Here is a 21,887-nt window from a genome sequence, read left to right as displayed (position 1 = left end):
TGATGTCACAGGGGGCTGATCTAGGGTTAGGTCATGCGATTTACGTATATTTTGCAAAGGAGGCACAAATTTTCACAAATATTCTTGGGAGAATACTCCACATTAGCCGAGTTGTGTGGCTCGACTCATAAGTTGGGTGACATTACTTGCTTCTTAATGGAGTCCGAAAAAGGCCTCCTATTAAACTAGTACACAAAGATATGACTTGACTTATAAGCGGGGTGACTGGGTGACCTGACTTAGTTTTCTGGAGTCCTTTTCAATACCTTTGACCAATCACAGAGACACAACTTGACTAATATGTGGGAGGAGGGCAGCCACGCCCCTTGAAAAATGAAATTTATTAATTTCGAGATCAGTACGGGAAATAGTTTTTTATAATCGATAAATTAAGGATTCTATATTTTTGACTTGCAACCGTTCTCTTGAGATTTACCAAATAATGTTGCACGTCCACGTCGGCTTGTGCAAACAATAACACTGATGAGCTATTCTTTTGTATAAGATAACCAACATGGCTGAATTGCAACTCAAGAATTTCGCTCTTTGCATATTTTGAGAACACTCTTTTTAAAAGAACAAATCTGTGGCTAAATTATGTTCGCAGATCTTTGAATGATGTTTACATTGAGGCGTATTGCGATGTTGTTTTATACCAAGGAGCGAGCTCTTGGAAGTAGTTAGTAAAGAATTTTCTTCCGAAGTTTACGTGTATAACAAAAATAGTGTGATAAATATTGTCGAATGTAATCAAATCAGATTCTTAGTTTAATATGAATCAGTATAATAAACGCATTGTTGAAAAACTCTATCAAAACTATCATAAATATGATCTAATTCGCTCAAATTTGTCGTCTTTGGAAAATATCAGCAAACTAAGCTTAGCTATATTTGATTTTATCACGAGTGTTACTTAACAAGAACAATGGGATATGTATGCAATGATTATATTGTTCTTATAATTATTGACCTTAGATTTTTTGCGTTTTGCAGTCAGACAGGTTAAGTCGAATGCTTTTAAACGACATTGGCAACAATAATGAACCTCCCTTGGGATAAACCTGCATGTCAGCATGCAAAACGTATACAATCTAAGTCCTATTTGATAAATGTAGGAGATGGAATTATTTCGACAAAATTACTATATAATCGAAAATAGTTTCTCCATTCTGCGTTTTGAATGAATTTGCTGCCGGTTGGGAGGGATTGGGACAATTTCTACCAAAAAAAGAGTTACATAATCCATATGATTATTGACAGATGAAAACGTATTATTTTGTTTTGTTAAAATCAATGAATTTATTTATTAAGTAGTGTTTTCTATAATTTCTAGTTTTTCTTAAATTCTCCCGCGTGTTTCTTTAACTCGTTAGAAACGCACGCAAAATGTTTATTTCTTATTATCTCATTGTCTATGTCGGAGGTCAAAACACGGTTCTCATTGTGGCAAATCATCAAATTCTCATTTCCAAGTTCTTCATCAAAATCTTTATCATACTTTTACAAATGAAGGGCAAGTTAATAATTTCTGTCTCAATTTTTCTAATTCTAAATCATAGTTTTGTGCTTATTGCTTGTGAAACTCCACAACTTTGGCGTGCGTTTAAAGCTTCCTTGTAAAATTAAATACTCGTGGATCGTGCATAAGAGAGGTCTCAAAGATCGACAATAGAGGTTCAGGTACTCTGCGAAGTCACGGCCTGATTTTTGCAATTGGGGAAATAATTTTGAAAAATAATCAAGCACAACCTAATAATACTGAACGTCAAATTTAAAATATTCTTTATCACTATTTATAAAATAAGCACAATAAAACGTGTGCCCGGTTTGGTCTAGAGCTGTGTTTGCATAAGTCTGTGCAAAACACATTATGAGCTCAACCAATCAAATCAACCAAAACAATCAATCAGCCAAAGAGAATTTGCAAATGATCATGAATACATTTTAGAGGAAAAATTAAAATGTCTGTATTCTTTGCATTACTGTTATTTTATAAAAGAAATAAAAGATGTTTTTCGTGTTTGCACTGGCTTATGCAAGCATCGGAGACGTTTGTGAAAACTCTCGAGCTTGCACTAATCTGCTCTCGAGTTCTCGCAAAGGTCTCCTCGGTTTGCATAAGCCCGTGCTTTAACATCTTTTATCTCTTAAATATAACAGGCTGATTAGAGCTGTTATTCTTTAAAATTACCTGCATGATTCAATTTTTGGAGAACTTGCAACTAAAGGTAAATAATCGTAAGAATTGTAAAGGATGGATGTGTAAATAGATGCATAAAACATTATCAGAAAATGTCTGTGTACGGTATACGAATATTATTGTAAATAACTGGGCAAATTGTGGCAAATTCAACGCAGAAAACAGCAATAATAGTAGAAATATAGCAACGACATTACAGTTTTCTTCAACTTTTTCTTAATTTATCTTTAACTACTGTTATATTTGTTGTTCCTAAAAATGTAAATTTATTGCTATTTAAAGTTTCTCCACTTGAATGATTCTAAGGTCCAGTAATTTCGGTGAGCCAGGAATAAAGAGTAGCTACTTTAGTAAACACACTGTAACCATCTGCGCAATCTTTTCCCCCAGCTTATGATACTTTCAAGATTCCACGAGCCGCCATTTTCACAGACCAGGGGGCCTATAAAGACAAAGATATATTTCTTTATTGGTGTTCAATGTCATGTTCGCTTCAAAAACATTACAAATAATCTAATGGTATTTTATCAATTGCTTATCACATGGCAGCTAAGAATGAGGTCATTTTTAATTTGGGAAGTGCAAATACAATTCAGAATACTTTTATACCTTCACTGTCTCCATGACATGTACCAACACATCCCCCGGTATATCCTGCACAAAGCATTCTATCTATTATCTTGTTTCCTTAAATTCTTTTACATTCTTCAGTTGCCACAATTGGAAGTAGAGATTTTTGCAAAATCTCTGTTAATTTTCCATTACTAAGAAGATTTCTCCAACCAGTAATGTAACAATATTGTTCTGTTGACATAAAAATATCCATTACTGCCCACAATTTTATGGAAGATAATACAAAAAATACGCCAAGAAAGATCCATATTGAAATCATTATTTGTGAAAACAAACAAGACAATTTTCATAAAGAATTATTTCTATTGTTTACAAAATCATCATCTAACTCAATTTGTAAGAAATTTGATGATATCTGTTTTTTCAAATGTTGAGTTTATCATGTACCATTTTGATAAATGATGAATTTTTTTCAAAAGCTGAGAAACCAAAAGCTTATCACACTTGAGAAGAGTAGAAATTTTTTGCCTCATTGTTATTAACAGCCAGTTAATTAACTACGTTATTTAGTAATATATTAAAATCTTAAATTTGTAGCATTTGTTTCATGTTCTAAAAGTCTAATGTTTTCTTACCAGTAAAATTAATTTTTTCGTTTACGCCGACGGGTTTGATTCTGAGTGTGATTTGGTCGACAGTTTCTTCCATTTCAATAATAGCAATATCGTAGTCTTTTGTTTTTGTGTTATACTGAGGATGAATTGTGATTGCATTTCTCATTATGTCAAATTTTTTTTGTGTCCATCAGGATGCTCTGTGTTGTGCGCCCCTAGTGCTACCTAAAAACATTATAGCTAAGTCTCACAATTTGTTGATAAAAGTATTAGGCGCTTCCAAATACGGTACAACATTCAAATACTTGGATGAGTCATAATCAAAACTACTGATAAAACTTCAAGTTGATACACCCTTAACAGATAGCAAACGTTGATACATGACTGATGACTAGTTGTCTCATCAATGCATAGGGTGTCTTAAATCTATAATGCAGTTTTTCAGAGCTTTGGGTTAGTGCTTAAAGTCTAACACAGCTCTTTACAGAACTCTTTGGTTTCTCTTGGTTTTCTATGGTCTTTCTTGTTTTTTTCGTTGTTTTTTTTGGGGGGCGGCTGCTGGCCATTCATCTTAGAAATTACACTTTTTACGGCAAAATTGAAATGTGCCTTTGCAATAAAGTTTCTGTTTTATTATTTCGAAGGGCTGAGTAAAGAAATTATATAAATGTTTCAAATGACCTTTTCACAGGGCAATGAAAGAATTTATGCACATTTTTGCACAATTGAAGCAGAATTACATGTACTTGATTCCAATCTGGTCCGTCAACACAATGAGCTGCTGTAATTATATATTTATCTGATACCAAAGAACAACCGCAGATTAAACCATCAACTGGATTCCCCAGCGCAACTTGCCAAGGCCATTCACCTGGGAAGGCATCTTGACCTCCGACGATCTTGGTTATATCACTAACACCTCCGACGATCTTGGTTACGTCACTAACACCTCCGACGATCTTGGTTACATCACTAACACCTCCGACGATCTTGGTTACATCACTAACACCTCCGACGATCTTGGTTACGTCACTAACACCTCCGACGATCTTGGTTACATCACTAACACCAGCTGCTTATTTCCACATGATTCTGGTGGAAGTTTTGGAATTGCTGCGCATTTTCTATGGCTAAGATATATTTCGTCTAAAGCAATGTCTCCTTTTTCACTATTTCCTTGTGTAGCACTGAATACAATCAGCTTGTGTAAAGAAAAATTGTTGTCAACATCAACTTTAAAATAGCTACATCGCATTTCTTTTTAGTATCTAACAAGTATTGTGACAGGTCCCTTTAAAAGAATCTTCCATATTTTTACATGTATACAAAGTTTTTCTACGATAAAAAGGATTTTTTTTTGTTTGAAGTTATTAACTATTGTAGGAATGCATTTGTTTTAAAGAAAGGAATATTGTGAATGTTAAACAGACAGGATAACAACAGTTGTAAGCCTCGACTTTTTCTGACGTATTTATAGCACTATTCGTAACAAAACTTGACCAATGCGTAAACAACTATTCAGGAATTGTCAGCAATATCACGAAATAGGGTGTGACTCAGCTTTTAGAGTGTGACTCAGCTTTTAGAGTGTGACACACCTTCTTTCGAATAAATCCAGGTGCTGAAGCATACACAGGTGCCAAATTTTGTATCTTGCACATGAGCAAGTCTGCTTTTTCTCCAAATACAACGGTGGCACAATTACCAAGCTTAATTTTCTGGTCTCTTGTCAACAGAAGCAGTTCATTTTCAAATTATATTGGTGATGACAAATCTTCCCATGCTGGATGAGTAATCATCAAAACAAACAATATAAATTCATATTGATTCACCCTGAACAAATAGCAGACTTGACCTGATGAGTAGTTAGCTGAGCTCCATATAATGTGTGAATTCCCTAAAACAATTCTTTTCAGAACTTTTGGGTTGGTGCTCTCATTTTAACTCTCAAAACCTGAAAGTTTTAACAACGTTTGTTTTATAGTGAATTTTGTTTGATTTGATCATGTGACTGACATGTTTATGCAATTTTACATTGATAAAATGCTGCAGAAAACTTACATGTGTACATTCAAGGCGCGATTATCAATAATTGAACATATAACATTAGAAAGTGCTGTGACGAACTCTACCGCGATTTCAAGAAACAAAACATTTGTTTTGTTTTTGTATTGCTTGGATTGGAAATTGAGCTCGTTTTTTCAAGTTTTATTTTTATAATTCATACTTGCAGAATTAACATTTGCAATATCGATGTCAACTTTTGCTTTATTCCATTGGTTTCCTTGATTACCAGATTTCGTAAAAACCATTTGCCAATTGCCCATGTTGCCATTATAAACATTTAATTTTCCAATATCACTACCAAACATATGGTAAGAAAATGTTAAACACCACTGAACACTTGTGAGCGTTGGAACGAAAAGGTTTGCTTCATCACCTTCTTTTTTTTGGTGGGATGCATTAATATAGATGTAGTAGCCTGAAATATTCAAAATATTTAACAAATAATAAACTCGATAATGGTGTTATTTTATATTATGCTTCCATTCAAATTTTTTTATTACTTGTTACTCGTTGCACATTGATCACGACTATCTAGTATAATTTAGCTTTTAAATGCCTAGAAATTTTTAACTTATAATTATTCTTTGTATATACAATACTTTATTTCAGAACAACATGTAAATACATCATTATTAAGAAAAAGGAAACCCAGAGGTTAGCCCTATCTCAAGGGTCTCCTATTTATGTAAAAAATATTACAGAACTAGTTAATAAAAATAAAAAATAATAAATAAAAAATAAATAAATAGTAAATAATAAATAAATAAGAATGCGAGTTTGAGTTGTAGTTTATGTGGGTGGTTAGATCTCGATTTAGTGTTTTTACAAAGTTCAAAATATTCGCTGAAATTCAATCCATTTAGATTGAATACAGTTTTGTAACATTCCACTAAGGAAAGGAAATCTCTCCTTTGTACTAAAGAGTTCCATTTAAGAATTTTACACCTCTCCGTGTACGCCATCTCTTGTCTTCTTTGGCCTAAGGCAATTCGCGAGGCTCTTCTTTTTATCTTCTCAATTTCATCGATGTCTTTCATGAGGTGTGGTGACCACACCGGGCAGGCGTATTCCAAGATTGGACGAACCAAGGTTTTGTACAAGTTTGAAAAAGTACCTTTGTTTTTACCGCCTACTGTGCGTTTAAGTAAGCCAAGAACCTTATTGGCTTTGTGAACTATTTGTTCAACATGTTTTGACCATTTTAGATCACTAGACATAATAACTCCAAGATCTTTGTAATTAGATACATTCCTCAACACTGTACTTGATATATTGTACCGCATGGACTTTTTGTCTCTGTTATGTGTAATTCTCATGACTTCACATTTGGTAGAATTAAATTTCATCTGCCAACGATCCGCCCATAGGTCGAGGGTTGTCAGATCTATCTGTAAAGCAATAGAATCATCGATATTATTTATCTGTCGGTAGATTTTGGTATCGTCAGCAAATAATTTGTCAGTAGACGTGATGATGCCAGGTATTTCGTTCACATAAATAAGGAACATAACCGGTCCCAGTACTGAGCCTTGAGGGACACCAGATGTAACTGGTGACCAATCCGAGTACGATCCACGTACCATAACTCTTTGTTTTTAACTTTTTTGTAATTCACATTGAAATGCACAATATGGACTTCATACTAATAATCAGCAAGCTTTTATGTTCAAACTTCAAAAATAAAAACAGCAAAAGACAAAAAGCATTTGTATTCTATAATCTAAAAAATAGTTTCTAGTCTCGCGAAAATTCTCATTTTCTTGTTATCGTTTTTAATAATCTTAATTAAACCAACAAACTAATTAAAACTGGAAATATTTCGAAGATGAAAAAAAACTTGATTTCGATACCCAGCAACTTTAGAGAGGTGCTTAATCTGATGTAATAAAGTTGGGCTTGAAGTTTGCCATGTAATCGCTAAGCACGGTGTTGACTTGACAGAACTTATTACACAGCAGAAATACAGAAAAACTAATCAATAGACTTTCCAAGAAGTTTTCAATCCTGCTTTATATGTCAATAGTGATCAAGATGACTTGAATAACGAGGAATTTATCCATGATATGGGTATTTCATGTTTACCGATAAAGTCGTTCAGCTAGGTTAGTAGAGTCCTGACTCCTGAGAAGAATTGCTGCTGTTGATGTTCACCAACTATATCGACTCATTTTCACTTCGGAATCAAGTTAGGAGTAAACCCTGAAGAACCTGACGTTCCTCACTTGTCCTTAAAGAGCACCGTATTTATGGCCGGGAAAAAGTTAATAAGCAATTAAGCATCGCAGTACTAAAACAAGCATTTATGGTGTATTATTTCGTTCACTGGCGTTCATGAAGTTTGTATTCATTCCAGCGTTTGTCAAACGTGGTAGTTTCCGGATCTTATCAAAGGCAACTGTATGTGATGATCGATTTATGTTTGATCAATATTTTTTATACCCGCACGTGAGATCGCTTTCTAGTTCTTAGAAATTTGCCCATTCGGTAAACACGCGTTGAAGGCTACAGTTTGGTAGCCAAAAGCTTATCAAACTTTATATTGCTTGTGAAATGAAGTAATTGCGTATGTGTACCTGATCCACTTGCATCTTCACTGGGGCCTGTTTCATTGGTTGATGTTGGACCTTTTTGAATTTGCCAATTAAAGTCTCCTGGAGCATGTTGAAAATTGCAGATATTTCCCTTGTCAAAATTGCAGTTTCCTGAATTTTTTATTTCAATAAGTAAATACCAAGCGTTAGTTGTTTTGTTACCTATATGTGTAGCTATTGCTTTTGCAAGTTATTGCTGCCATAGGGGAGGAAGCACCCTAATTTAGTAGTGCTCACTCCTATTCGCGAACTGTATAAAAATAAAAAATTTCGATTTGATGTTTGAAATGTGTGTTTGTTTGATAGAGGGCTAGACTATAACACCTTACTTAATATTGATAGTATCCAATTTGCCGCCGCAAATATGGCAAATATAGTGATCTTACTTCACCAAAGTCAACAATGTACTCACTAGATGTGTAAGAACAACTATATTTCAGTTTTTAACGTTTTGTTTGACATTTGGATTTCATGCAATATATCTACGCTGTGATAAATGAATAAATCAATGGGTTTTAATTCCAAGATCAAAAATATAAGAATGAATTCCTCAATTTCCTTTTTTCTTATGTCTTCAGTTGAGGTAAAATATAAAACCAGGAAAAATCCTGCAGGAAATTTGATTTTTTAAATGTTAGAGATGAAGGGTGGACAAATTACAAGTTAAAATGTTTTAATTCATCATGTTATATTTAGATTATTAAGTTATTGTGGCTTAATTTGTTGTTTTTGAACACTTAGTTAATCATTGTCATCAAATTTTGAGTTTATTTTTCTGTAAGATTCAACTCAGAATATTATTTTTTAATATGAATGGTAAACAACATATATGAATCGTAAACTTACCTACATTTTGTAGATGCCATTCTGATAGTATAATTAACAAAAGAAAAATACAGTACAATCAATCATAACGACTTTCTTACAAAATATCAAAAATCACTTGTGTCATATAATTTCACGTGAATTATGTCCTACTAGTTTTTAAGCTTTATTTGATCCAAGAAACACGTATATTTTTTGCTATGGCAACATTTTACACTGAAGCATGGCGATTTCTTTAAATTTTTTCTACTAGGTCAATGAAACTTGATTTTCTTCAACATTTGAAAAGTAAAAATAGGATTAAGGCTTATCTTTTATTTCTTACATTATTTTAGTTTTTTGGTAAGTATGCCATTGAACTTAAGCAACATTAATATGTATGTATTATCAAGTTACATTGTGCCATGTCGTGATTATTTTTTAGCCATATTTGTGTTTTATCCCCTAACTTTTATATCCGTGTTTTATTCTTTTAAATATGTGTTTTATACCAAAATCCGTGTTTTATCCTCACATCCGTATTACATCCTCAGATCCGTGTGATGACGCTGATACGTGCGCTTTATCCCGTGATCCGTTTTTATTCTTCTGATGCGCGTTTAATCCCCTCGTCCGCGTTTTATTCCCTGATCCGTGTTTTATGAACAGGATAAATCTGAATGGTATTTTTTCAACTCAAGATCATTTTAAGGTTATTTTGTCCTTTAATATTAAAATTTCATGCACTCAAGCATCACTACCGGAAAAGGCATCTCTAATATGAAATATTTGCTTCTGTAAACAGAACTTTATATACATCTCACACCCGCATACCAACTTATTAATTTATTTACAAGATCACCATTGAGAAGTATGTGACGTTATAATACAATGTGCTAAATAGATGATATTCAGACTGACATCTCTGTGCCGTGGCGTGGTGGCATAATTTTTAGTGTGGTGGCCAAAACAAATTTTGCGCCCCTTTCACCTTTTCTTATAGCTATTTTCAAGTATTTTAGTTATTTTTATTTTATAAAACACAAACATGAATCTTCATAAAAAAGAAAGTAACTTAAAAACCAAGTATCAACAAGCAATTATATGTCTGTTACGTTATTTGTTTTTCATTTTCAATGCCTTTGCAAGCGCTGGGGAGGTTTTCCCAAGTAAAGTTATGATTCTATCTTTGTCGATAGAAAGGAGAGTTTCTCTTTCAACTTCCATTAAAAGCAATGATTCCAGGCGTTCCTGCACCATCGTAGATCGAATCATCGTTCAGCAGTTGCTGAGCTAATAGATATGGCCACTACAATTAAAATAAACTTTGCATAATGTTGGGTATGCGTCGACTAAATGGTACTTTGGAAAACAAAGCAGCTTCAAGGCATCTAAGAATGACGGAGTTTTAGCCTTATCGGTAATTGACGCATTATTTGAATGCTTACTTATCCCAGCATCAGAATGATTTTCATCATCATCATCACCATCACCAACATCAATACTTTCAAAGTTCTGCTCATTATGATCGTGGTCACTTTGAGTTGTAAACTGAGAACAGTGAAATTTTTTAAATGTTTCTGTAAAGCTTAACAGTTCAGTAGCGCATCTGTGGGAATCTATATTATACACAACACAAAAGGCTTTCACTGCAGATTGAAGATCGTGAGATGTCTTGTACTTGCTCGAGAGCTCGTCAAATTGACTAGGTGCGAATAAAGCAAATGATATCATTAGTGGTCGATTCTTTTCAAAACGATTCTTCATTGAAGATTGAATGGAATCTAGCACTTTACAAAATGTGTCTCGCCTCCATTGTACTTTTAATAAATCAGCCATATCATCTTTGGCTTGTTCTCCGTCCATTGGTCGTCGACGACGAGGTCGTGTAGACCTCCATTCGACATCTAACGCAAAAGAATCGGACATTTTAATGATTTTTTCTGGTTTGTCACGTATGATTTGAATTCTAGAAATTGAGCTATCAACCATATCCATTGCTTTTCCAAAGTCAGCATTTACGCTCTGTAGATATCGACTTAAAGGTCCAGTAATTCCAAAAATTTCATGGAAAAGACAGGCAGTCACAACAAATTGCTTTGTCTGAAAAGCTGATTGCAATCCGTTTGCTGTTGCTCCCTGACTTTCTGTGAATGGTCTATTCTCAGCCACTTTTTGGAGCACTCGCATGATGCACTCGAACCTCAAAAGAAATATGTTTAGACAAAATTCTCTTCATTTCATCGAATTGTATTAAGACGTTTAATTGAAAAAATTTTGAGGTTTTCATTCTTTAGAACCAATCGAAACAATTCGTGTACTTTATGAGAATTATTAAAGAGAACGTGCAGTTTTTCGAGAGAGTCAAAAAGAGTAATGACATCTATAGCAACACAAGCTGAATCGGACAAGACGAGATTTAGGGTATGCGCATAGCAGTCAACATAGATGATGTGGTTTCCGATTTTCTTTTTTACAATTGCTTGCAAACCATTATAACATCCGCTCATAGTGGATGCTCCGTCAAACGTTTGGGCAACAAGCTTTTCAAATCAAACTCCATGCAATTGTAATATTGTTGTAATAGTAGTGTATAGGTCATGCGCAGTTGTTCCAATTGCTTTTTGGCATGACAATACGTGTTCAGAACACTCACCAGTTTCATTAACAAGCCTTACGCATATACTCAATTGCTCTGCATGAGTTATATCGGGTGTTGTATCAGCAATCAATGCCCATGCTTTACAGTTGCATATTTTTTGTACAATTACAGAAGATATTTCTTTACCAATGATATTGATTAACTTATTTTGAATATCGTTGCACAAAAACGTTAGCCATGATCCACGTCCTTTGATTCCTTTTCCATCAGTTTTAGTACCATCCTTTGTCAATTGTTTTAAAACTGTTTTGTTTAAAACAACTTCTTTTTTACGTCTTTCAGACTCGATTTTTCCCTGGTGATGAAACTGATCCGATATTGAGTTTTCTTGAAGGAAAAGAGCTTCTGCAACTTTTGCGTTTAGATGAGAATTGCATTTTTCATGCTCCAGAATTCTAATATACTGCTTTTTCCATTTGGAGAAACTAATGTTTGCAAAAGCTTTTCCTTGATTTGACCGAATATTTTCTCCCCTAGACGTTACATCTGTAAACAGAATCCATGGTATGCAAAACAAGCTGTCTTCACTTAGAGTAGGAAATCCATTTTCGTCTTGTTCCATCATCGTAGAAAAAAACCTGCTGGGAGCAATAGCGAGTGCGATCTCCTTGTACTATCCTCCTTTGTTTCAAAACAAACTGGATGGTTGGCATGGATTCATTTTAAGTAAACGCCTTTTTTCGCTAATGCTAAGATTAAGACCAACAACTGTCCCAGGGTCAAACGTGTTTTCTTTCGTATCAATAGAAATATTTTGATTTAATTCATTTTCAGCAGATTCTGAGATGCATTCGTCTGATTTTAGTCTGTCTACTTCCTTTCTTCCCTAATTCCCTAAAGTTAACTTCATTCAGTGAATATATAACTGTGAAAATAACTGTTCTTTTTCAAATGCGTTTTTAATTTTTTTATAGCCTAAATTTAAAACTTGATGACTCGTATTCAATTCAGCGCCCCCCAAAATCAACAGCTAGGGGGGCCCTGGCCCCCCTGCCCCCCCTGCCACCACGCCACTGTCTCTGTGTTATCTTTTGTCGTTTTTATATGCCTTTCAAAAACAAATGTCTAGCAACAACATTCTTTACACAAAATAAAAAAGCAATGGAGGCAACTCTCCATTTGTATATCTTAGTAAGAAAATTTACTTTATTAGTAAGAAAATATAAAATTGACGTATGGGAAAAAGTTAACCTTTTTAACAAGATATAACCAAACAAAAAAAATCGTTTTTTTTATTGCCAGTTTCATTTATATTACTTCAATTTATCTACTTTTACTATCAACGTCATTTAGCAAAATAGGTGCATATGAAAAACTTCCATAAATCGCTTTATTTGTCATTCGTATTGCTTATGCTTCTACCTAATGAAACTTTTGAAAAAGTAATTACCACGCTCTTTTGTAAGGCGAATTAAATACCTGGCTTTTTAGCTAGTTAAACATTGTTCTAACATCCCCTTTCTCCCCAATTTGTGACCAATATTACACCTCTGTAAAAACATGGTTTGAAATCAACTACATTGGAGGGTATGAAACAAAAGTTGCATATTCATAAAATGTTCCAGTTGGTCACTTACCCCTAACAAAACTTATATTAAAAAGTGTGTAAATGTGGAATCTCCGATGTCTAAACCATAAATGCTTTAATGCATGCGTAATTCCTATTTTCATATTTTCATTTTTATCCATCAAGATTGAAACAAAATTGTGTGAGGATATTGAAGAAGTATATATATTGCCTTTCCTACCTCTTAGGAAAACTAAGAAATTTTGTCCTGCTAAATGATAAGCGGCTTGAACTTTTCGTGATTTTTGTTGTTCAAGTTCTCGAACTATATAGTCAATGCTTTTTGCTTAATAACTCTCATGCCTCCTTATTTTGTAACAGAAGTAGAAAGAGCAAGTTTTTAGACTTGATACTGTCAATAAGTTTTTACGATCCTTGTCCACATTTTCTTTGACCATTTTGGATAGTGATCCATATTAAATAAAGATTCCTACATGCCTACAAGAAGCATAATTGAGCCAAGAGATAACAACGTGCACACTCCCTGTGAAATTGTTTTACTTGTGGCAAAAAATATTCAACATGTTGAATCACTTTTACAACGGCACGCGTGCCAAATTTGCCGAAAATCACACTGCACACCTGCCTAAGTAATGTTTCTTAAGCATCACCAGTAACTCTTTTGTGCTTCGTATATAAGAAGTGAGCAATCTTGTTTATTCATTGTATAGACTTCATATTCACACCTTCACAAAAAAAATTCGGTAAGAGGTAAGTGATTAAAACCTTTTTCTTTACCAATTACAACCTACTTATTTTGCCTATTTTATTAAAAGGCTTTGACAGTGATTGTAAATTGTGCTACGACAAATCAAACTCGCGAAGACTAAGAATGACTTTATGTTAGCTAGGTTACCTCAATTTAACAGTTTGAAATAGAGCTACAAATATTAAGTGAAGTGAGTAACCTTCAATATCAAGGAAAGTTTATCTGCACATTAACTGAACATTTTACTGCTGAGATCTGAAGAAATTTTAATCTTACAAAAAAAAAGTTATATGTTTGTATGAGTATCTTAATATGATCTTGATTGGTCAACATTCTGTTCAGATTCATCCTGTTCCTGTAACGTGCAAACATTTACCAATTTAATTGAGCATAAGAAAATATAATGTAAAGTTGATTATCCAACATCAGGTTATTTAGCATTTTTTGTTGTAACGTGTGATTTAACCATTTCTCACCAAACTTTGCCAAACTTTGCAACATCATTGAAAACATGTATCCAAAGCTCAAAGGACCAAAGATTTTGGGAAGTAAAGGGTCAATCAATGTGATGTTTATGTTGGCCATGCAAACATTACATGAGAGCCAAAGTTCTTCATCATCTCAGTCTTTCTTTGTATATAGAGTTGTATAAATTGAGTTTAAAAATGGACTGTTTTTGCTGCACCCAGCTCAAATAAAGAAAAAATAGTTTTACATTCTTTTAATATAGACGTTCCATCAATGAGGCATATCATACAAAACGGAAAGATTTTTGAAAAAAATTATTTAAAGCATTTTCGTTTGCATTAAAAACAAAATTTTTCTCAAAACATAAAAACAGCGGGACATTTATGGGAAATTAGTGCAATATGATATAAGAATATTTTTATCGTTGTTTGTACAATAAATTTCAACTGTGAATACATACATTTGTGAACTCTCTGATTGTCATGTGACTAAGGGCATTTGAAACATTGGTATGAACTGCTGTACTGATTAAATAAATATATAAATATTTGGAATTACTCTTTAGTGGTGAATAGTGATATTTCTAATGTTTATAGGTGAGACTAGGAGAGTACGACAGAACAGTAAAAGATGAAGGTGAAAAAGACGTGAGCGTTGAGAAATACCATTTTCACTCCCGTTACCAAAGTACAACAACCGGCTATGATATTGCTATTATTCTGTTGAAAGATCCAGTTGATTTTATATACAAAATAAAACCCGTACGCATGAACAAAAATATTGATTTTACTGGTAAGAAAAAAAGACTTATCAATAGAAAAGATGTCTTTGCTTGAACAACTCATCAAAAAACTGTAAATGAAATAACTGTTAATTGATTCTGTTTTATCTAGTGTCTAAAATTTGACTGAATCCTACCGTGCAATGCTTACAAATATTGTCCCTTGACTAAACAGTAATTTTGTACAAAAAATTTTGTATTTCTGTTTGTTAGTTCAAAAAATTTTCACCTGTGAAGAGGTACCATAAAACCCACGTTATTAAAGATATTAATGCAAGTGCTTCGAAGTTTAATTCGCAGCTCTTTGCTAGGACCGAATTAAGGTTTTCTGTAATCCTGCGCACTTAGTGAGTTTGGGGGCCCCCATATGAATTTTGTACACTACGGAAGCAGATTAATTTGTGGTTCATAATTTCCTGGCAGTTGCAGTTGTATTTATACATTGAATGAGAAGGCACAACGCATGCAGCTTTAGGCTTTCCATCAATTGAAGCATGTGAGTGATGGAATAACAATGGCTTTTCAATAATGAAATATTATCAAGCTGCAATGGCGTAAAGATTTTAGCTCTATAACAGAAAGTATGCTCTGTGCAGGGTATGCCAATCAAGGTATTCGCACATGTTTTGGAGACAGTGGAGGTATATAAAGAAATAGCAATATAAATCTATTTACAACTAATGAAAAATTATTGTTACTGTTCCAGTGAGGTCATGTAAAGTAACCAAGCTACAGCTACTCAGCTCACCAAAATTGATGCTTGTATATTACATTTTGCTGTAAAATATTTTAGTCTGCAAAGCATTTCTCATGCATACATTTTCAGTCCTAGTTAGCCCAAAAAAAAAAAATGTACAAAATGTGTTCAAAAGATTCTCATTTTAAAGCTAAGCCAGAACTGAAATTAGTCTATTCTTTAAATTTACCTAGAAAGATCGTAAAAAATTCATGAGTTTTATATGAGCACGAAACACAACAATCTAAATTCTGTTGCATTCCATTTCTAAAATGCATTCTATCAAGGGTGTGCATACAAAAAATTGAACAGTTAGGAAAACGTCTCTAAAATTATCAGCGCGCTATATTTTCAAAAACCTTTGGTGGAAAAGTTCCAATGGTTCATCCGACAGAAAAATTGCTGCAAATAATAACCATTTTTACAATGAGAAGATGTACTTTTGAAATAACTTGCGCACGAAAATGAAAAAACCTATTGGGACACATTGGGTTAAAATATGGCACATGTTGTTTAAGCGGATAATTTTCAGAAAATTTGGTTGACGCGAATGAGAAACCTATACTCCCTTAAACTTTCAAATCTTGGGTTATTTTAGAATTTTTGTTTTTAAATGCCATTTTGTCACAATCCTCATCAAATATGTTCAAATCAGAGCTAAATTGATGCAAACATGAATTACGAAGGCTTTTTAAAAAATGGCATTTATGAAGACGAAAAACACAAAATGATATGCAATTTGAGCGTTTGCATATTCAAGTATTGCTTAAATTTCCTGAAACCTTGTTAGCTTGAAATATATGAGCCATATTTAAACCCAATGTTTTCCAATTGTTTTTTAACTGATCATTTCTTTGTGCAAGCTATTTCAAGAGTTTCCCAAAAATAAAACTCTTATCATAAAAATTGTTATTATTTGCGACAATTTTAATGACACAGAAACCATTAAAGGTCTAATTATACCTATTTTCATTAAAGTTTCTTGCAAATCTTTCGCGCTGATGATTTTAGCGATATGTTCTTCACAGACTTTTTCACATATGAAATTACAGAGAGAAATTGAGCACTTGCTACATCCTTGCTGGCGAAAAAGGAAAGACGTAAAGTGCACTGGATTATGTAGGACGCAGAGACGCACTTTTTAACATGGTGGCTAGCTGTGCATGGGTAACAGCTGCCACAAAAGACCATTGCATTATCTCTGGCAAAAATATGACTTAGAACATTAAACAAAAATTTTTTTATAGGTCCGCTGGTCTGTCGAAATGATGACTGGTATCTTACAGGTATCACAAGTAAGGGACCACACGTATGCGGAACCAAGTACGCTGTCTTCACGAATGTAGCCTATTTTCATAACTGGATCCTCGAAGTTATTCAACATCTTTAATTTGAGAAACTTTAGGTATTCATAGATTTACACTTTAAGTAACGACAGATATAATGCTGTACTCAAATGTAAATTGAAGAAATGTTAAAGCAAACAACAATAATAATGGTATATTTCGTGTATCCATCACTTATTTCAGTTTTAATCATTCTAATTTGTTTTATAATTTTCTATAATTAGTTATCTTTTATATCAAAGCGTTCTGAAATAGTCAGCGGTGAGGCTGAGACAGGGAATGGGGGTAATACATCCCTATCAGGAAACCCTAAACATCCTGTCGTAAACGACAAGGGTAAAGAACGAGCAAACTAATACATAGTTCAGATAGTACAATTCAGATAGTTCTTGTTCATTTGTAGGTATCGGCAGTAAGCTCTGATTTATATAAAAACGGCTTCACAACAGCTTTCACACTTCAAAATTTTTGAAAACTAAAAAATAGTTTTCTGAAAAGTACTCACTCTTGAATTCAGCATCAATAATACTGATGAAATATTCTTTTGTATCGGACCACTAACATGGCTTAATTGCAAGTCAAGAATTACTGCAAGATGGTTAATAGCCTTATTTTATCTAATAATAAATATATCAAAGCACTGCATGCAAGACTGGTCCATTAATCCATGCATGCACTAAATGAGAAAACACAGTCCAAAAAACATCATCTTGTAAACTCATGATTTGAGTTATAATAGCAAGAGATAAGATTTAAAGCAATATTTTGACTTTGTTTCAAAATCATTATCAAGCTAAGTGATATTAGCAAGCTAATTTAACTATATGGATAAGATATTATTTTTAAATCAAATTATGTTCTTCTAAATTCTCATTGCGTTGATGTATAAATAATGTTTACATTTTGTCTTATAAAGATTTTCCATGGATTATTTAACTTTTAAACAACAATTTTGACAAGGCGTAGTGACAAGAACCAGATAGTTCTTCTTCGCTGTCAGAAACTTTCGCTCCTCGATCTAAGACTTCCAGTTGCAACCCTGAAAATTAATTAATGCTCAAGGAGTTCTACCAATGTGCTCAAAAACACAACTTTCGCTGCACATATTTCACAACTAATAATTGCTTTCATAGTGTTATAGAGAAAACGCAAAATTAAGTAATGAATGTTGTTCCACGCGATAAGTGTACGCAATAAGCAGATATTTTAGTTTTATTCACAATGACATCATCAATAGTTATCAAGACCAGAAAATTTGCAAATTTGAAAAATTTTAAGGTACCAATAGATAGAATAGTTGGAGATGGGTAAAAAAAATATGTTACACCGTTTACTTTCTGTTAATCGTTTACGAAGCATAAACAAATGATTTTTACCATGACGCTGACTAAGAATTTTAAAGTCTCGCCTTAAAGACTTATAACACAAGCAGACCTGCCAACTTGCCCAGTTTTATAAGCTGTCAGCTATATCTCCAAAAAATCTTAGATCACCAAATTTGCAATATTTTCACCCGTTTTAAATTTTTGCTACAGCATGTTTTTAGTAGAATAATTTGAACAAGTAAAGTCGGAGTGAGTGCTTGATTAAAATTGTATTCAACAATGCATGAAGGAACAGAAGAACTCGATAAAAGAGAATTGTGTAAAAAAATCAAACAGAAATTATGTGACGGCTGATAAAACTGGGCAAGTTAGCAACTTAGCAGGTCTGCCTGTGGTTTAAGACAGGACCTAAAATGCTAAGTAGCATCATGGTAAAAACATTCGTTGATCCTTCAAAAAGGATTTACTGAAAGTAAACGGTGTAATATAGTATTTTTCTCATCTAAAACTAGTCTATCTAATGGCACTGACAATTTTTTAAATTTAGAAATTTTTAGTTTTGTTAACTGTTGATGACTTCATTGAGTAAATATTCATATATTCAGCTCTGCCCTGCTGATTTCTTTTGAAATTAAAATCACCAGCAAAAGAAATCAGTGGAGTAAAGTTTCATATATGAATTCTTACCATGCATGCACTAACCCCACCCCCACCACCACTGATTAGCGTTCTAGTTTCGCCCCTGGTTGCTGCTTGGTCAATTTCGATCTCTGAGAACAATACCGGGTACAAAATATGGAAATGGAACTGAACTTAAGATTGCTAGAATTGCCATTAGTCTGCCATTAAGAAATGCAAGCTAAAAAGGCTTTTAGCAAGTTAAAACTTATAAAGAATCATCTCAGAACGATAATGGTAAATTCAAACATTTCTTTGCCCCTCATTTGTCCCCATATTCATTTACACCTGGCGCGGCCACAGTTGATTTTGCGTTTATTGCTTCTAATTTGTCTTCAATGAAAATTCTGAACCTTAGGCCCGTTTTAAACGTCACATTTTATATGCGCCGAATGCATTTAAAACAAAAAGATAATGAGATAAAATTTCTTATTATCTTTTGTTTTAAATTCATTCGGCTCATGTAAAATGCGACGTTTGAAACAGCCCTTAAATGTGTTCAGTTTTCAATTCTGCTAGACAAGATTAGTGGTGTTAACATGGTGTTAACCAGACCGTAATATTATTTATATTTTACAAAAATTGTCATTTTTCCTTTGCTTTAGATTGTGTATTTATTTCCAATGACTGAGCATGCAATGAGCATAGCATAATATTTTCATAGCAAGGACAAAGAAGGTCCTTACTACTCTATTCCTGCGAGACAACTTTCTTTAATGTAATCAACTCGTCTTTAATCATTCAAATCTGACGTCTGTTTCAAGCGTCGATTTTTACATTTGCCAAACGCATAAATGTTGAAGATAAATGTTTGTTTTAAATGCATTCGGTTCGTGTAAAGTTGCACGTTTGAAGCAGGCCTAACTCAGATATCGTTAATGAAAAAAGTGACATTATAATATCATCAACCGTTTAATTCAGAAAGTGTATTCTTGTTCAGTTGTGGCAGATTTCTGATCGAGCAGTCGGGGTATGTTTCTTTTAACTTTCTACATTTAATTTTTACTTAACTTTCATGTGTATTATTGATGCTACTATATGCAAACACAGAAGCACTCACTGATTGAATCATTAGTACAAGCTACGCAGTGGCGTGGTGACAGGGGAGGCTAGGGCGGCCAAGGCCCCCCAGCTGTTGCGTATGGGTCACAAAGTTTTAAATTTGAGCTAGAAAGATGAATTGAAGCTGGATAGTTATTTCCACAATTATAATATACAGTTAAAGAAGTTAACTTTGGGGAAAAAGGAAGACTGATTAAAGTGAAACCTTGTAAGAGGGGTCGTTTTACAGTCAATTAAGGGATAAAGTAATTGAGGAGCATTTTGGATGTTTCTTATGTGGTCACAACACCTGACCTGTCAATTGTCACAATGACTGTAGACAACATACAGGGCCAAATTTAATGTCCTCTTAGGGGGCGCAACAAGGCCTAAAAATGTATAGTTTTTTTGCCTATTTCAATCAATTTTCTTTGCTTCCTCCCACAGACAGGAATCGTTAGTGGCATTGCTTCTTGTTATTAATCCAAGCTTAAGAATATTTTTTTGTGAGTAGCCTGCTCACAGGCTAACCACAATGTTCTACTAAAAAATGTCCAGATGTCCAGGTGCTAGGACGGCAATTCACGAATTGACACGACTACATGACGATGATGCGTTACGGAAAATATTCTAAAGTATAAAATTAAGGAAATTCGTAAAATTTTACTGGCAACAGTTCAAATAAACATCTCAAAATATCATACAGGTATACTAAAGGTTAGTATTAATACTGAACATCAATCATCTAGAATTCAAGACCTCCCGTAGGATTAGAAATAGAAATATAATTGTATAAAATTATGTTGTGAAGATTTTCTATTGAAGTGGGAAAAAAAATTAATTATTTGTTAAAACTTTTGAGATTTCTTGAGGACGTCGCTGCTCTTGTTATAGTGGCAAGCCTACTTAGCAGGTCTCTTGAGTCATTGACTGAAGCCTGTCTCTCAAACAGACGTCCGACTTGTTTCAGTCGTTTAAGTCAGTCGTCCATAGAACGCGAGCTAATAAACTAATAAGACGGACTTCTAGTTTGTGGTATTTGGAGACAAACTTGTCATTTTTGTTGACAAATGATCTACAATATTTTGGTTATCATTACAAAAAATCACCGTCGGACTTCTCTAGTGATTTTTCATGTAGTTAATTAAATACTAGCCATTTACGCACCCTCGCGTACTTATTTTTAATTTTCTAGTGGTAGCGCAGTCATCGGTAGAGAGTAATCAAAATGCAAAGGCTAACATAAAGTATTGAGACTCAATAATACTGCGGCATGTACTGCAAATTTTGTTAGTTCAAAGGTGAAGGGGGCGCGAAATTTGCTTTGGCCCCCGTAGTCAAAATTGCACCACCACGTCACTGAAGCTACGTCACGTTCATTTTTGATATTTATCCCCCTGCTAGAGTGACGATCAACCGTTGTTTGAATATATTTCTGAACTCAGTATGTGTAAATCAATCAAGTCTTGTATTTGATAACTATACGTAAATGTTATACATATTGGAAAGAAAAAGTAAACTTTTCAAATCAATCTTAAAATAATGACCTGTTATGATATCGGTGACGAATATCTGCACTTGAATTACGTTTCACATGTAGAAAGAGCTTCTAGCCTATAAATAATAAGATCAGAAAATAAATTGAAACTCTCTGAGTTTGGTGGTTTATTACTGGTCTTTTGATTTGTAATAAACGAGTGTTACAATTATGACAGGGGCTGGGGC

General features: G+C 33.7%; 1 protein-coding gene and 1 long non-coding RNA gene across 2 annotated transcripts; one reads left to right on the top strand and one right to left on the bottom strand.

Moving 5' to 3' along the window:
• Positions 1 to 2,547: 2,547 nt before the first annotated feature.
• On the bottom strand, positions 2,548 to 6,962 carry LOC124440511. The gene is made up of 3 exons (XM_046990904.1): positions 6,228 to 6,962; positions 4,474 to 4,588; positions 2,548 to 2,642 (listed from the first exon to the last, which is right to left on the bottom strand). The coding sequence occupies exons 1-3, from the start codon at positions 6,960 to 6,962 to the stop codon at positions 2,548 to 2,550; spliced, it is 945 nt and encodes a 314-aa protein (XP_046846860.1).
• A 6,774-nt stretch (positions 6,963 to 13,736) lies between these two features.
• Positions 13,737 to 17,284, top strand: LOC124440685. Its single transcript, XR_006946720.1, has 3 exons — positions 13,737 to 13,789; positions 14,852 to 15,047; positions 17,020 to 17,284. It is a non-coding gene; the product is annotated as an uncharacterized LOC124440685 (long non-coding RNA).
• The last annotated feature ends 4,603 nt before the right edge of the window (positions 17,285 to 21,887 follow it).

This window comes from Xenia sp. Carnegie-2017, unplaced genomic scaffold (assembly GCF_021976095.1).
Source record: "Xenia sp. Carnegie-2017 unplaced genomic scaffold, XeniaSp_v1 HiC_scaffold_2, whole genome shotgun sequence".
Lineage (NCBI taxonomy): Eukaryota > Metazoa > Cnidaria > Anthozoa > Malacalcyonacea > Xeniidae > Xenia > Xenia sp. Carnegie-2017.
This window is presented reverse-complemented; position numbering and strand designations above follow the sequence as displayed.